General features: G+C 38.8%; 1 protein-coding gene across 2 annotated transcripts in view; it reads left to right on the top strand.

Annotated features, from left to right (window-relative positions):
• The first annotated feature begins 269 nt into the window (after positions 1-269).
• Positions 270-16,800, top strand: part of LOC124096893 (cytochrome P450 2J2) — a 33,364-nt gene continuing 16,833 nt past the window's right edge. Inside the window, exons 1-5 of one of the 2 annotated variants that reach the window (XM_058581521.1) lie at positions 270-566; positions 9,909-10,071; positions 11,897-12,046; positions 12,449-12,609; positions 15,566-15,742. In XM_058581521.1, coding sequence (XP_058437504.1) covers positions 360-566; positions 9,909-10,071; positions 11,897-12,046; positions 12,449-12,609; positions 15,566-15,742 — 858 coding nt within the window. In that variant the 5' untranslated portion in view covers positions 270-359. The remainder of the gene's footprint in view (positions 567-9,908; positions 10,072-11,896; positions 12,047-12,448; positions 12,610-15,565; positions 15,743-16,800) is intronic. The other variant, XM_046450930.2, reaches the window with a different exon arrangement.

The following is a 16,800-nucleotide window of genomic DNA, read 5'->3' as shown; positions in this document are numbered from 1 at the left end:
TTTCACTGCCAAGAACTGGGCTGGGTAAAAGGCAGAGGGAGTCAGGGGGCGTGGCTTGACTTGGCGGAGCACTGGAGAAGAGCCGGAAGGAGGGGCCCTGGGAAGGAGGGGCCCTGGGAAGGAGGGGCCTGGCGGAAGGCAGGGCGGAAGGCAGGGCGGAAGGCAGGGCGGAAGGCAGGGCGGAAGGCAGGGCGGAGGCGGGGCGGAAGGCAGGGCGGAAGGCAGGGCGGAAGGCAGGGCGGAGGCGGGGCGGAGGGCGGGGCGCAGGGCGGGGCGTAGGAGCAAGGGGCTACACTGACAGCAGGAGACAACTGGAGCAGAATATTTGCATTCTAGAAGAGCCCGCAGCTTTCTGAGCCATGCTCGCGGAGGTGGTCTCTCTGGCGACCGCCTTCTGGGCAGGGCTCCAGGCCCGGACTTTGCTAGTGGGTGCTGTCGTCTTTCTGTTGTTTGCTGTCTTCAAAAGGCGGCGCCCAAAGAACTACCCACCAGGGCCCTGGCCTCTACCCGTGTTTGGCAACTTATTTGAAGTTAACATGGAGAATTCGCACTTGGATGCTCAAAAGGTAGGAAGGGGCGAAGGTGCCCGACTGCGTCCATATGCTAACCCTGACTTGCAGGACAAGGGACATTCTGGGGACCTGGGGCAAGAGGATGGGTGGCTGGGCAGCTAGTGCTGCTAACCTGCTAAATCCCACTTTGAGCTTTGTTTACCTTACCAGACATGTGGCATCATTCTACCTACCTGCCCTTTCTAGTGGTGCAGGAGAATTAAATGTTTACTTTTTAAATGTGCTACCTAGGTTACCTTTCTTCTTAACTCATTTGTTTTCTTCTTAAACATTATTGAAATTCTTTTTTTCTTGTAATGTCCTTTATCCCTGGTAATTTTCTTTTACCTAACTTTATTTGATATAATATAGCCATATCAGCTGTCTTTTGATTATTATGTGAGTAGTATTTGCTTATTTACTGTCTTACTTTTAACCCGCTTTATAATCATATTTGAAATGAATTCTTGTAGAAAACATATACTTGGTTGATTTTTTAAAAAATTATGCCTATCTCTATCCTTAAATAGGTCAAGGTAGGACATTTCTATTTAATTTATTCATTGCTGTGTTAGTGTTTAAGTCTACCATTTATTTATTTTTTTCCAGGGTTGTTTGTTTGTTGCTCTGTTTTTCATTCTTGTTTCCCCTTTCGTGTCTTTCTGTGAGCTACTTGGAACTTCTCTTATAAGTCAATTTTTATTCATCTGTAGTGTTTTGAAGCATATTTCTTTTTAAATGTGGTTGCTCTAAATATTATGAGCTACATTAGTAGCTTAACGGAATCCACCAATGCAAGAATTTTCCACTTCAAGTGAAAGACAGACATAACAATTTTGGACCCTTGAACTTCACACTGTATAATTGTCTTAAACATTATATGTACATGCACTGAGAACCACAATATTATAATTTTGCTTTTAAATGTCAGATGCAATTTTAAAAAAGCAAGAACAGTCTATTGTACTTATCCATTTATTTATACAATTTGTTGCTTTTTCTTCGTTTCTCTGGTTCCAAGTTTATAATTTCCTTTATGATGTGAAGAACTTTCCTTAGCTATTCTTTCAGAGCTGGGTTGCTGGCAAATAATTCTCTTAACTTTCTTTCATCTCAAAATATGTTTATTTCACCTTCCTTTCTGAAGTCTATTTTCACTGGACCTAGAATTCTAGGTTGGGAGTTTCTTGGAAGAACAGGTTTTCTTGGAAAATAGAGGCAGAAGGGAGGTACCCCAGGAATAAGAAAACTTCTGCCTTTCTTCAGAGGTAGAAGTCAAAGGTCTTCCCACATCTGTACCATAGGGAAGAATAATTCCTTATCACTGTAGGAGAAGGTGGAGATTAGAACTATGTCCTTTAGAGACTCTTTACTGGAGTTCAGGGGTGAAATCACAATTCTGCGGAGATATGACATAAGGAGAGGGTGAAAGATGAGGTTGTACCATGCTTTCCACTGCAGCTACACCCTTCAGGGGCAAGGAAGGCCACATCTTCATGATGTTTGCCTCCAGGACAGAGAATTAGGAGACTCAAATGTTTCTGTCCTGTTGGGCTCCTCTTTTCCTAGTCTTTTGGCTAAAGGTAGTAGGATTATCTTGGAGTTTTGTCTGTGATAATTGTTCTAGATTAAGAAGTTTGATCTATGTCCTTCTTTTTCTATTAGGATAGATGGGACTAGAGAAGTTAAATGATTATCCTAATGTCACAAAACTGGCTAATGAAGAGCTGTAATCCCAACTACTCATAAGAAGGATTGCAAGTTTGAGGCCAACCTGGGCAATTTCAGTGAGACTCTGTCTCAAAATAAAATATAAAAAGGGATGGAGATGTGGCACAGTGGTAGAGTTCCTCTGGGATTAATTCTGAGTACCACAAAATCAACCCAAAACTCTAGTCAGTTGATGAAACTGAGACTGGGATCTTATTCCCAGTCCAATGATTTTTTTAATCACAATTTAGTTTTTATTTTATTTAGGTTTGCATTTTTATATTTCTGATGTAAAGCAAATAAAATTAAATGGCATAATTTAGTAATAATACTATTAAATTTATCTTCATGAAATTGGGAAACAATAAGTATTAAGGTCTTTTTTTCCACATTTTTATTGATAGATTATATAGTTTTGTATATAATAGAACCTGAGAGGTCTTGTGTCAGAATTTTTAAGTTCCTCTTCGTTTAACCTTCATGATAGGTTTAAATTTTAGGTACCATCTGGTGGCATTTCCATTTTACCACTGAGAAAACTGAGAACAAATGTAATGTGATTTTCCCAGGTTATTCAGAGGATAATGGCAAAGCAAGGTCTTGAATCCAAGAATATTTGACTTAAAACTTATTGTCTCCTATGCTACTGGATTCTGCATGATGTTAGTAGAGAATAATTGACTTTTCATGACATAGTTTTAAGCTATTTATTTGTACATGTATTTCTTCAACAAACATTTATTAAGTAATTACCATGCCAGGCAGAGCCCAAGACAGTGTCTGATGAAGAGAGTTTTACAAACTCCTGTAACCCAAATGGATACTAGGAAATGGGATCACTGTGGATGGGAAATCCTGAAGACAACCTTTTGTGGAATGTTGGAATTAATTGGATTGAATTTTAAAGGAATTTCGGGCAGGTGAATGGATTAAAATGATAGGATATTTTAAATGGGGATGTGGCATGAACTAAAACACAGTGAGGAGACCATGAAGAAACTGGCCTGTTTGTGTGGCATGTGGGGAACTTTGCTTTCCCTCCCCCTCACACTTTGTAAATTTTCTCCATCACTGCTAGATGACTTATTATAGGAACCTGTATTTAAATGAAAGAAAGTCTTATTGGGCTAAGTGGAAGAACTGTACATAAGATGGGTCAATTTATTAGTTAGCAGGCACAGCAAGCTGCTTTTAACAAAGAGACCCAAAATACAATGGCGGCAACAGGATTGAAATTTCTTTCTCTCTTACAAAAGAGTTCAGATATAGGCAGGAAGTCCAGGATAGAGAGGCTGTTCTGTACCACATATCATCCAAAATCTCCAGTTCCTTCTATGCTGTTGCTCTGGTCCTTCACCAACACTATCATGTGCGAGTTCTGGCTCATGAGAAGGGGAAATGGAGGTGGTGAGCACGCAGCTTTCACTTAAGGCTTTCACCCAGGAGATGCACACATAACCGCTACTCACATCCCACTGGTTACACCTAGAGAGGCTGAGAGGTATAATTACGATGCCAGCTAAAACCTAGGCAGCTCCATCACTGAGAGGAACAGAAAGAAAATATCTTTATCCTTTCAATGAAGGATGAGTCCTACTGAGGGGACTGTAAAGAGCCCAACCTTTATTTCCACTAGCTATGTGCTAAATCTTTGTGCCTCTTTTTTTCTGAAAACTAGGTATACTATGTGGGATTATTATAAGTATAAAATAAGTTTATGAATATCAAGTGATTGCCAGGATGCCTAGCATGTAGATGTGCTTATTTCTGTATTTCTATATTTTTTATTCTTCCCTTTTCTGAAATAGCTTATAGAAAAGCTAGTTGTTGGTTACAGGCTGGGCATCATTTATCTGTCCTGGTTGCTGGATGAGTCCCATCAGCCCCCTCTCTGGTCTCTGTCCCTCCATTCCTTAGATGCTGCCATTATCAGAGCCCTCTTCCTTAATTATACCCCCTGAAAAATTAGTAGTAATAGTTTCATTATTAATTTTATTATTATGGTTACTTATCACAATAATCCTAAAGATAGGAACTAGTAATATTCCCTATTTTATAGAATTAGAAACCAAAACACAGAAAAGTTAAATAATTTATCCCCAAATTACACATGAAATAAGAAGCAGACCTGCATTCAAACAGGTTGTGTGACTCCTAAGTCCAGACTCTTAGCGCACTTCACCTCTCCTACTCAGATATTTCCAGGCTCTGTTATCTGTTACCAAGTAAGATCCAAATATTTCACTCCTGTGTCTAAAGATTACCACATCAGCACTGTCACCCATCTTCCTTGGCACCTGAGAAGAAACTCTTTTCTCTGTGTGCTTCTATACTTTCCCACACCAAACAACTTAAGGATGGAATAGTAACAATAAGAACTTATCTGTATGCTCTGTTAGATTGTGAGCTTCTTGAAGTTAAGGACTTATTGAATCCCCCAGTGCTGGGCCTAGACCTTCAGCATAGGTCATGCTCTTCAATGAACCTTTCACTCCAGTCAGACAGAGTGAGTCCTTTCTTCCCAGACACCCACATTTTCTGCCTTTGCATTTGTATGTGCAGTGCCCACAACGGAAAGTGTCTCTGTCTTCATAATGAATGCCCTTTTGCTGATATCCTTGCCTTCATTTAAGATCTGGCTCAAATACAATTTTCAATATCTGGCTCAAGTATTCTCTGATATCTGTGGTGGAAATTCATCTCTTCCTGCAATACTTCACACCCCTTTCTGCCAGCATTACAGCATATTCATGTGCTATGCATTGCACTTTTTTTCTGTACAGTGGCTCTTTCTCAAGAGGTAACCTGTGAGACCATTATGCTTAGCAAGACTATATACAGTCATGCACAACTGTATTTAGTTGTACAAGGTTTTACTGGAAAGCAGATCCATGACATATACTAGATTTTCAAAGATTCCATACTCAAAAAAATAAGAACCACTATTATAAAACTTCATTTCTTGTTTCTCTAGGTTTCTCTTTTTCTTTATGGGATAAAAATGCTTTTCAGTTATAAAGGCAACACATACACACTAAGAGAATATTGTGTGTGTGTGTTTGTCTGTGTGTGTGTGTGTGTGTGTATTCATACATTACTTAAGGTAATGTCTATCTCATTCCTCCAACTTTTTTACACCCCTTTCCCCCTCCCTCCCCCTCCCTCCCCTTTTCTCTATCTAGAGTTTGTCTAATCTTCCCATACTCCCGCTCCCAACCCCACTATGAATCAGCCCTCCTTATATTAGAGAAAACACTCAGCATTTGGTTTTTTGGGATTGGCTAACTTCACTTAGCGTTATATTCTCCAACTCCATCCATTTACCTGCAAATGTCATGATTTTGTTCTATTGTATTGCTTAGTAATATTCCGTTGTGTATATATCCCACATTTTGTTTATCCATTCAACTACTGAAGGACATCTAGGTTGGTTCCACAGTTTAGCTATTGTGAATTGTGCTGCAATAAACATTGATGTGGCCGTGTCCCTGTAGTATGCGGTTTTTAAGTCCTTTGAGTATAGACCAAGGAGTGGGATAGCTGGGTCTAAGGTGGTTCCATTCCCAGTTTTCCAAGGAATCTCCATACTGCTTTCCATATTGGCTGCACTATTTTGCAGTCCCACCAGCAATGTATGAGTGTGCCTTTTCCCCCACATCCTTGCCAACACTTATTGTTATTTGTATTCTTTTTAGCTGCCATTCTGAATATTATTCAGAGAAATAAGACCTAAAGCACTGAACACAATGGCTAACATTTATTGATTACTTACAACATCAAGTTCTTTAGTGTTTATGTATTATATAATTTAACACTCATAGAAACTCTATGGGATAGATACAATTATTGCCCTCTATAGGACATTAGATTATATTTCTATATTTGTACATAATAAAGATAAAATTATATTAGTGACTTTTTACTAGGGGTTCTATGTATCAATAGGAAAAATGTTGAACACCCCATACAAAAATGTTTGAAAGTTATAAACAGATGATTGAAAAATACAACATGTAGATAGAAGGAAAAATGTTATATCTGAGAAAAATACAAAAGCAGCATGCATTTTTGGATGATACACACACACACACACACACACACACACACACCACGTGCACACATGTATGGCTCAGTGCTAGTGGCAATTTAAAAATAAAACCTCTTATCTTCTGCTGCTTGAAGTGTGAATTGGTACCCTGGTCCTTTTCTTTCTCTTCCCGTCTTTTAGTGTCTTTGTTCTGCTGTCTCTTATAAGAACTTGGATTAAGTTAGAATCTTTTGGTCATAGTAGTTCAATCTCTTGTCTCACTAACCTTTCACTTTAATTTTGTTTATTGTAAACATTCGTTTAACTACACTTTGTTTTGTAAGCTTAATCCTACAGTTGGAGTTTTTATTCCCACTATTGAATTTCCTGTCCCCATTCTTTTTGTTTGCCTTTTATAACTTCTAAGTCAATCCTTTTTCTATTTTCATTTCTCATCTTAAGCCTATTTGAGTCTTCTGAACCATCTCATAAATTTTAACCTCTTTTCTTCCGTTACTCTCTGTTTAAATTTTTTTTAAATGACTTGTTTGATGATATCTATTGAAAAGTTCGCTCTGCCTTATGAAATCTCAGGTGCACTCTGGATCATTCAATCAATATTGAGTTGGTTGAGAGACTGGGTACATTTAAGAATTGCTGAACGCTGCAATAATCAGTTCTAGAGCTCCAGGAGGTTATTTAACCTATCCATGTTTACATACTTGATAATGCTATAAAAGGTTTGATCCAGTTCTGATGAACAAAAATACACATGGGCAGAGAACTTGTAAAGATGGAATGCTGTAGTTCATTTCAGTAAATAGTGTTGAAGGTCTGAATCCTTCCAAATAAAAGTTAGATTCTAGATTTATGTATTCCCCATTACGAGTCACTGAACTTGAGATTTTCAGCTAAATAAAAAGAAAAAAATCTTAATTGAAGTTCTAAATTAGTCAGTGAATTCTTATAAGGCTTAAAAACGTTGTACAGGCTTTCATCAAGATGAAATAACAAATTTTACATGTGTGAACCATTACTACCATTTCTTAGAAGAAATGACTTGTAAGTTTTGGGTTTTCCCTTGCTAGCAAGACAGGGAGATTAACCCAGGACTCTGGATCAAAAGAAAAATGGAAGAACTAAGCTCAGGCTTTGTCTTTAAGGTGAATACAGGATGGTGGGATGAGACTGCATCCATTGAGTCTGCTCTGATGGAACCAATGTTAGGGCTCTAAGACCATCATGGTGGAATGTTAAGTGTGTGGGGATGGAGATGGGGAAGGAGGCCACAGATAATTGCAGGAATTGATTCTTTCTGTCTGGTACCACTGCTACAGCTTGACCCTATCCAGGCAGACAAAAAGCAGAGGGCGGGTCTACTTAGGGATCATTCTTGAATAGAAAGGTTGAAAAGAATTTTGAATAATGATCATATGCTATTGTCCAACCCATAGTTGCACAATTAATCCCAATCTAATATCTCTTTCCCTATCATCCCTTACCCCACATCTCTCACCCTCCCTTTCCTTCTCACTTTCATTTTCTTATTCCCACTAAACTTTAAGTTCCTAGAGCCATCCCAAATTCATATCTCTAGCCTCAAATCTTACAAAATGTTTGGCAAGTTCCCTCTACTACTAAATAGCTTTGTCACTGTGTTATATCACTTCAGCTACCACCATTTTTTTTCTGCTACTAGATGAAGAAAGTCCTTACTACACAGAGTGACCATTAGATTAGTGAGATAAAGCATGAAAGATGCCCACCATGGCACCCAGGGAACACAGCTGTTTCTGACCACAAGCACCTTCCTCCTGCATTTTAGTGTACTCCTGTCCTCACTGTCACCCTGTGGGTGCACCCACATTCCTTGGCACACAGAACTCATTCATTCCATGGAGACTCTCTGGGTGGCTGTGTGCCTGGAACCAGAAAACAAAGTGCCTTTCATATCACTGCTCTCATTCTTCCTTACAGAACTTTAGAAGGGAGAATTAATTTTCTTTTTTATAACAGGGAAGCCAAGCCTCAGAAAAATGAAGGAACTTTCCCAAGAGCCCACAGTTGGTGAACCCCAGAGCCAAGATCCTCCCATAGCTCCAGAGCTGGAACAGTCTCTCCATATGGGGCCTGCACCCTGTAAAGCACTTCCTGTTATCTGGCACATGCTGAGGAAGAGGCTTTCTCCTCTGGTTACTGATATTTTGATTTATCTTAGTAAAAGTGCCACAGGAAAGCAGGGAGCTGAAACTCCAAACTTTGGTTCTTGTGTTCTGATGAAAGAAAATTTAAAGTCAGACACCAAAAGTCAGATAAGAGAACTTTATTAGAAGTGAAAGTGAGGTGAAAAGAAAAAAAAAAAAAGTAAAAGAAAAGTGAGGGATAAGCAAAAAGCACTCTCAAGGGAGAGAATGGGCCATCTCCAATAAAGAATGACAAAGGAAACAATGCTATCCCCAATTTCATTCCTATTTGATGTTTACCAGGAGAACTGAGGACCACCTTCTGTACTCTTTGCCAATCAGGTGTTCAACTCTTCCTTTACATCAGGTGGTGGAGTTTTAGACCTTAGTTGGTCCTCTCCAGAAATTTCATGGTGGCCATTTTATTTCAGGGGGGCTTCATCTATAAGTCAATCCTATGTTAATGTCAGCACTGGGGTGAATTGCTGGTCAGAAGTTACCTTAGTGCACCTGCACTACTAAAGGGATCTTTCTCCCTAGATAAATGGAGGTACTTTTAGGAGATACTTTTAGCCATAATTCCTAGCTTCATGTCAACATCAATGGACTCTATCAAGAGTTAGTACCATTAATCCTTTTCTCTTGACATATTTCCTGATAAGCTCATTTCACTTCTGTTTTTTTTTCTACGAATTATCACATTTTGTTGTCTTCTTCACTTTTGAAATAAAGAAGACACTAATGTTAGTTAAAGCTACAACCTAACAAAAGAAAAAAAAAAGATTTAACTTCTTAAATTCCATATTTGCTACACCAGACTTACATTAAACATACCCAACATAAACCTTATAGACAAAATAATATAATATGAAGACACAAAAATGTATATAGGAAAAACAAAGTCTTAAGGACTATTTAATATCTTTAGATAGAGAAAGATTATTTATATAAATTAATGAAAGTTGTTAAAATACTAAAATTAAAAACCCACTAAATTGAAAATGGATACTGATAACCCAGAAAATCATATTAAAAAATAAGATTCCCTCTCCCCATAAGAAAAAGAAAAAGAAAAAAAAAGCATACCCAGCAAATTTTGGAGTTCAGATGTGCTGTATTTTCTGCTTTCGCTAAACTCTAGGATGCCTCAGGTTAGGGACCTTGTTTATTTTAGTTAGTCATATCTTTATGCCTTCTTTTAGTGACACATGGTAGATGCTCACTCTATTCATACTGGTTGAATATATGAATATATGTTCATAAGGAAACTTCCAAACCTCCGTGAACTAAATTTGAGTTTAGCTGAGGAAAAAAAGTTCAGAACTATTCCTATCACACACACTTCCCTCAATGTGAGCCCTTTAGCTTCACACATGCCCTGTGTCCCCAGACACACAGACAAGTGCATGTTTAACTGTGACTATAACTGTTTTTCAGTTGGTGAAGAAATATGGGAATGTTCTTGGCCTGCATTTTGGTAATGTGTCTTCAGTGCTCGTAACTGGACTGCCCTTAATCAAAGAAGTTCTTTCTCAGACAGACCAGTCCTTCGTGCACCGCCCTGTAACCCCTCTCCGAGAACGTATCTTTAGGGAAAATGGTAAGTTTATTGATGACAATAAGGTGTGCATTTGAAATGCTATGGTCTCTTCACCATGCCTCTATGCCTATAATTTTCTGACACTTCCAGAAGTTAACCTCATTATGAAATAAATGCCTTCCATTATAAGAAGCCAAATGCCCACATTTCCTGGTTGAAAACATCTCCTTCTAAAGATTTGTCTGAGTGGTTCCTGATAGAGATTTTGGAGAAACCACATGTCCTGCACAAACTCTGGATGCTTTGATAATGAAGTAATCATATCACCTAATTATAACAGAGGAGGAAACAGTTTGTGAAGAAGCTTCAGACCTAATCTTCAAAGAACTCTGCCATTTCAAGATTTGATAGAAGATGAAACGGAACAGGATATAAGAAGTTTCTGGAAGGGATTAAGAAGAAAATATGGAAGTGAATACCCTGAATTCCACCAGATATGAGTGTGCAAGAAAAATGCATCTCATGCTGCTGCTAAAAGACCAAGTGAAACGAGGTTGAAAGATAGCCCTGGACTGACTGCAAGGAGGGACATTTCACTGGGTTGGTGGAGCTGTGATGGCAAAACCAGACCTGGTTGTGAAATGAATTATAAAAAATGTTATGGTAAGAGGGACTGAGGCTGTGGCTCAGTGGTAGAGCGCTTGCCTAGCACATGTGAGGCACTGGGCTCAATTCTCATCACACATCTATCTAAAAAATTATTTTTAAAAAATGTTTTGGTAAGAAAACTATGCCTGGGGAAGGTTCAGTTGCCCTCCCCTCTCTCAGACTTTCTCTTGGAAGCCTAATTAACCATGGGTTGAATAACCTTTTGAATTGTAAATAACTACCCTAGGGATCTGACTACCCCCTCTTGAAAGAGCCCTTTCTTCCTACCTGTTTCTGTGAGCATGTTAGAGACCCTGCACAGGGCCTTTAGCAGAGTAGATTAGGAAAAATTTTAAGAGAAAAAAGCCCCAATGATAGGACAGGTCTAAGATGACATGAAATCATGAATAAATGTTGTGAGAAACTGTGGATCAGGGCTCAGAATTTGGAGTTTTGTTTTCCTCCAGGCCCACCAGCATAAAATAGAGTTTGGAGTTCTCCTCTCTGAGTATTGCTTGCTGCTTCTCCCCCAGTCTTGTTTCCCACAACAGAGCCAAAGCCAGGCATCACAAGAAGTTGAGGAGTAGCCATGGGGAAGTGGAAGGGCGCATGGCATTGCCTGTGTAGTGAAAAGGATGGTGGTCTTTTGCACACAACAGGATGTTTTTCCCCTTTCTCCTATGCTGTTCTTTCTGTGTGGAATACTCACTGGTCTCTTGCTTTGTTGAATGATTCCTTCATCTTTTAAGGTCACACTTAGGACCTCTCCTTTATAGGACTTATCTCTGAGTGCATTCTTGGTACTTAGCTTGCCATAACTACTGAGCTGTACTTATGTGGCTACTGATTAAAGCATGAGTTTTAGAATCAGGGAGACTTGAATTTAAATACCTGGTTAACTGATTACTATATGACCTTGCAAAATTTACTTTATCCCTTATTCCCATTCAGTAAAATTCAGGGGAGGGCAGAGGAGGGAGGGCAATAAGTGTATCTATCCCATAGAGCTTCTATGAGTGTTAAATTACGTAATACATAAAAACACTAAATAACTGATGTTGTAAGTAATCAATAAATGTTAGCCATTGTGTTCATTGCTTTAGGTCTTATTACTCTGAATAATATTCAGGTGTCTTAATGTCCCTCCTCTTTTCCATCTGATACACATTTCCATACAATTTGCCAGATATTTGCATAGTAGAATCAGAATACCATAATATTGGCTTTTCCCCCCTAGGATTGATCATGTCTAATGGCCAAATATGGAAGGAACAAAGAAGGTTCACCCTGACAACATTAAAGAACTTTGGTTTAGGAAGGAAGAGCCTGGAGGAACGCATCCAGGAGGAGGCCTACCACCTTGTTGAGGCAATCAAAGAGGAGAATGGTGAGCATTTCACAAGAGCATTTACAGGAGCCTATGGCCTATGCATTCACTGGATAGATACTTTTTAAGTGCCTAAGTGCTTGCCCTATGACCAGCACTGTCCTAGGCTCTGAGGATACAGTAGGAAACAAATACCATGACACTTCTCTCAAGGAGTGCTAGAATTCAGTGCGCAAAGACAAACATTAAACATATTATGATATTTAAGTCCTGGTTATCAGTTCAACCTCCCTGGCATTGACTGTATCCTTGCTGTATCACAGACCCCATATAGGGGGCTGTGGCCAGCACCTCCTCTAGGATTCTCTAGTAGGTATATCTGTGTCAGCTAGAATAGACTCCTGTAGAAAACAGGAAGAAACCAATGATTTTGAAGAACTCTCTACCTTTCTCTACCTCCAGGACAGCCTTTCAACCCTCACTTCAAGATCAACAATGCAGTTTCAAACATCATTTGCTCCATCACCTTTGGGGAGCGCTTTGAATACCAGGATGCTCAGTTCCAGGAGCTGCTGAAGTTACTGGATGAGGTCACGATTCTGGAGGCTTCGAGATTCTGTCAAGTAAGCAGTCATCTTCTTTATGCTGGTTAAGGCCATTGGGGCTGATCTCATATACACATAGCTGCTGCTGCTTCTTCTTCTTCTTCTTCTTCTTCTTCTTCTTCTTCTTCTTCTTCCTCTTCTTTTTAATTGAAATGTAATATTTTTAAATTAATTTAACAAAAACTTACTTGAAATCAGCTTTTTGACTTTAGTGTTTTTAATAATGTTGAAAATTTATCAAATGCAAAAAACATTTCTAAGATTCCTATAGAGTACAAAATTATACAAGACATACACTTACGTACTTGTTTTTTTCTTTTTCAAAAGAACATATTGCCATTGCCCTTGCCTTTGAATCTCTCCTCTCCATGTTACTTTTAAAATATCCATTTCCTTCCTGTCTCAAGCACCCTTCTGAGTGCAATTTCTCTCCTGGTGTTTTGTTTTAAGATTCGCCCGTTTTGGTTGCTCTTCCTCTTTTTTTTTTTTTTTTTTTTTTTAATGCAGACTAGCTTTGTCTTGTATGAACATGCCCCTGTTTGTTAACCTGTTTGCTATTTTTGGACAAATTTTTGGACAAAACCTTTTCCATCTTTTATGTTATGAATAGAGCTGCCACCAATATTCTTTTACTAGTGTTCATGGACACAGTCATTTGTCTTGAATATATATCTGGGCATAAAACATAACTAAAGATTTCAGAACTAGTTACACTATTTACATAACCATCAGCACTTGATCCTAAATATATAGTATATAGTATATACTATATACTATATTCTACTTCTCTAGGCCCTTATATTTTAGATGTTTTCTTTTTAAACAGCATAAAAATGAATATAAATTTTGTACCAAATTTGACAATATTTTTCTTTTTATTGGAGCACTTAGTTTCTTTTTTCAAATTTACTGACAAATGAAAACTAATTCATGATCACTTTGTGGCTTCTATTTTCCTTCTGTTTTGACTCATTATTATTAAATTTATTTTTTCCTATATTCATTTAGAAGATTAAGATTTTTTCTATTTCTTTAGTCTTTGCCTTAAAATTATTATTATTATATTAGTCTTTACCCTAAAATTTTTAATATGCACAATTAACTGCCTGCATCTGAGATTAATACCTTTGTGCACTGCCGAAATAATACGTGATCTTCAGAACACACCTCTTGTCACTCCTTTAGGTCACTGTCATCACGTATTTTAGTTTCTTCTTTTTTTAACTGGAGAGTACATGATCAATATTGATTCATGCAATGTCTGCTTATATTTACCTATATATTTATCAGTTTCTATTTTTATCATCCTATTTTGGATGTTAAAGCCCCCTCCTGAATTTCATTTAGTGGAGATCAATTGATGGTAAATTCTTTTGGATTCAAAAAGATCTTTACACTGTGATTTCCTCTATCTTGGTCTTGTGATTTCTATCAAGACAATGATCATGAGCCAAGACAACCCTTTCCTAGGAGAGCCCTGACCAGCAGGAGAGTTAGGTTTAGGTCTGATCAGGTAAGACACAGTACAGAAGCTCATGAAATAACAGAAGCAAGATACTATTCCTAAATCCTGAGAGTGAGAGGGCCCACAAGGACTGATGGGAGATCTGGGAATGGGAGGGTCTCAACTAATGGGTGGAGAGAGAGAGAGGCAGAGAGACAGAACCTGTGAGACCAAGCCTTCATTAAAGGCCTTGGTGGTCTCTCAGGCTTTCCCTGGGGGTGGTCAATTTCTAGCTTAAAGAAAACACTCTTGGGCTTAAGATAGAAACATATTTAAATAACTCCACTATTAACCATTATGTTTATTTCATGGTCAGCAGCTATGGGATGTGTTGCCATGGGGCCGGTAATATGAAGAATAAGCAAACTAACTGTATTATTATCACAAAGGAAGGAGAAGTTTAACTAGGCCAAAGGCTATGGTACAATGAGGTTTTAAGTGGCTCATGTCAAATTGAATGGGTGCCAAGGCAGCAAGTGTATTAAACAAACTTATGATACTTTATTTTGCTTAAATTAAATATTTAAAGAAGTTTGACTTGGGCGGGGGATATGGCTCAAGTTGTAGTGCGCTCGTTAGCATGCGTGAGGCATGGGGTTTGATTCTCAGCACCACATAAAAATTTAAAAAAAGAGAGAGATATTGTATCCACCTAAAACTGTAAAATAAATATTTTTTAAAGAGAGAGAGAGAGAGAATTTTTTAATATTTATTTTTCAGTGGACACAACATCTTTATTTTATGTGGTGCTGAGGATCAAACCCAGTTTCCCACGCATTCCAGGTGAGCGCGTTACTGCTTGAGCGACAACGCCAGCACCTGAAAAATAAATATTAAAAAACAATTTGACTCTTTTCTCTTTGCATACTGAAAATATTCTTTCAGCATCATCTAGGTTTGCACTGGTGCCAGGGAGAGTCAGCTACAAATGTGATTGCTATTTCTTCAAAACTACTTTTTCCTTTTCTCTGGAAGCATTTTATATGGATGCATTAATCCTCTGTGGTTGGACTGTCCAGTGGAAAGTGGCAGGGAGGGATAGAAAGGAGGTGGTGAGGTTGCAGGGACCAACTCTGTAGGGCTTATAGGCCAGAGAAATTATGCCAGACTTTATCAAGGATAGTGGAAAGCCATTGGAGGATTGAAAGGTAAGGAATCAAACTGTTAAATGATACCCCAGCAGCTCTGTGGAAAATAGGCTGGGAACAGGGTAAAGAGTGGAATAAGGAAATTGCTGAAAGCTATGGCAACATTTGGGTAGGAGACAGTGGTGGTTTCTTGTGGGAGGACTGGTGAGAAGTGTGTGGAGGGTTGAATGCCTGCCAGAGTGAATAGAGAGAAAGGAAAAGTCCAGGATGACTCCTCAGCTTAAGCATAAGCAAATAAAAGAGATGGAAAGAGAAGACTGTCCCCAAAAGTGCAAAAGTGGCCCCATGCTATCTCCATGATCATTCTGTTTTTTGCCATTAGTTCTATAATGTCTTTCCATGGATAATGAAATTCCTCCCTGGACCTCATCAAACTGTCTTCAGCAACTGGGAAAAGCTGAAATTGTTTGTTTCTCATGAAGTTGAAAAACACAGGAAAGACTGGAATCCTGATGAGTCAAGAGACTTTATTGATGCTTACCTCAAGGAAATTGTGAAGGTGAGGAAAACGAATTTGTCTCCTCTGATTTTTTTTTTCTTAAAGAACAAATAGCTGTATATTAGTTTCCAATAGCAGCTGTAACAAGTTACCACAAATTCAGTGGCTTAAGATGGTACAGATGTGTTGTTTGTTCTCTTACTGTTCTGAATGACAAAAGTCCAGTTCTGAATGACAGAAGTCAAACTGCAGTTTCACTGGGCTAAAGTCAAGGTGTTGGCCAGCTTAGATCCTATGAAGTCTCTTAAGAATTGGTTTCCATGGCTTGCCCAGCTTCCAGAGGCTTTGGTTTGTGGTTCCTTCCTCCATTTTTAGCACAAGGGTAGCATCACCTCTCCTCTCTTGTCTCCCTGCTTCCATCTTTACACTTTCTCTCTCTGACTTTGATCTTCTTCCCTCCATCTTGTAAGGATAATACAGGACAATATTCCTAACTCAAAACCCTTAGGTTTAATCACATCTGCAAAGTCAGTTTTGCTATGTGTTGTCATCTTTTGGGATCAGGGTTCGATCATGGTTCAATTTTATATGGATGCCTTAATCCTTGATTAATCCCTGGGGTGTCATTTAATCTTAACCCTATTCCACTCTTAACCCTATTCCCAGCCTATTTTCCACAGAGCTGCTGGGGTATCATTTAACAGTTTGATTCCTTACCTTTCATTCCTCCAATGGCTTTCCACTATCCTTGATAAAGTCTGGCATAATTTCTCTGGCCTATAAGCCCTACAGAGTTGGTCCCTGCAACCTCATCATAGGTGAGTAAAAATTACTCAGGAGGCTGAGGCACTTTGAAATAAAGACAGAGGTTTAATGGCATTTGGTTTTAGGCCCTGAAAATGCCCCAATACTCCCTTTTCATCCCCATCACCTTCCCCTACCTGTACCTGAAGGAGCTAGATACAAAAGGGAAAAGAGAAATTGAGCTTCAAAGCTCTGTTTTAGATGTTCTGGCCAGTAACCTACTCGTCCTCTCAGCTGTCACTGCAGAGAACACATGTAAAGCTGAACTGGATACCAGATTTTAACCTTAAGGTCTGAGTGGGGCTTCTACTCCC

Source organism: Marmota monax, unplaced genomic scaffold (genome assembly GCF_021218885.2).
Source record: "Marmota monax isolate L192 unplaced genomic scaffold, Marmota_monax_Labrador192_F-V1.1 WCK01_AAM20220418_F8-fsc00023, whole genome shotgun sequence".
Lineage (NCBI taxonomy): Eukaryota > Metazoa > Chordata > Mammalia > Rodentia > Sciuridae > Marmota > Marmota monax.
The sequence above is the reverse complement of the archived record's forward strand: the minus strand, read 5'-3'. Positions and strand labels throughout refer to the sequence as shown.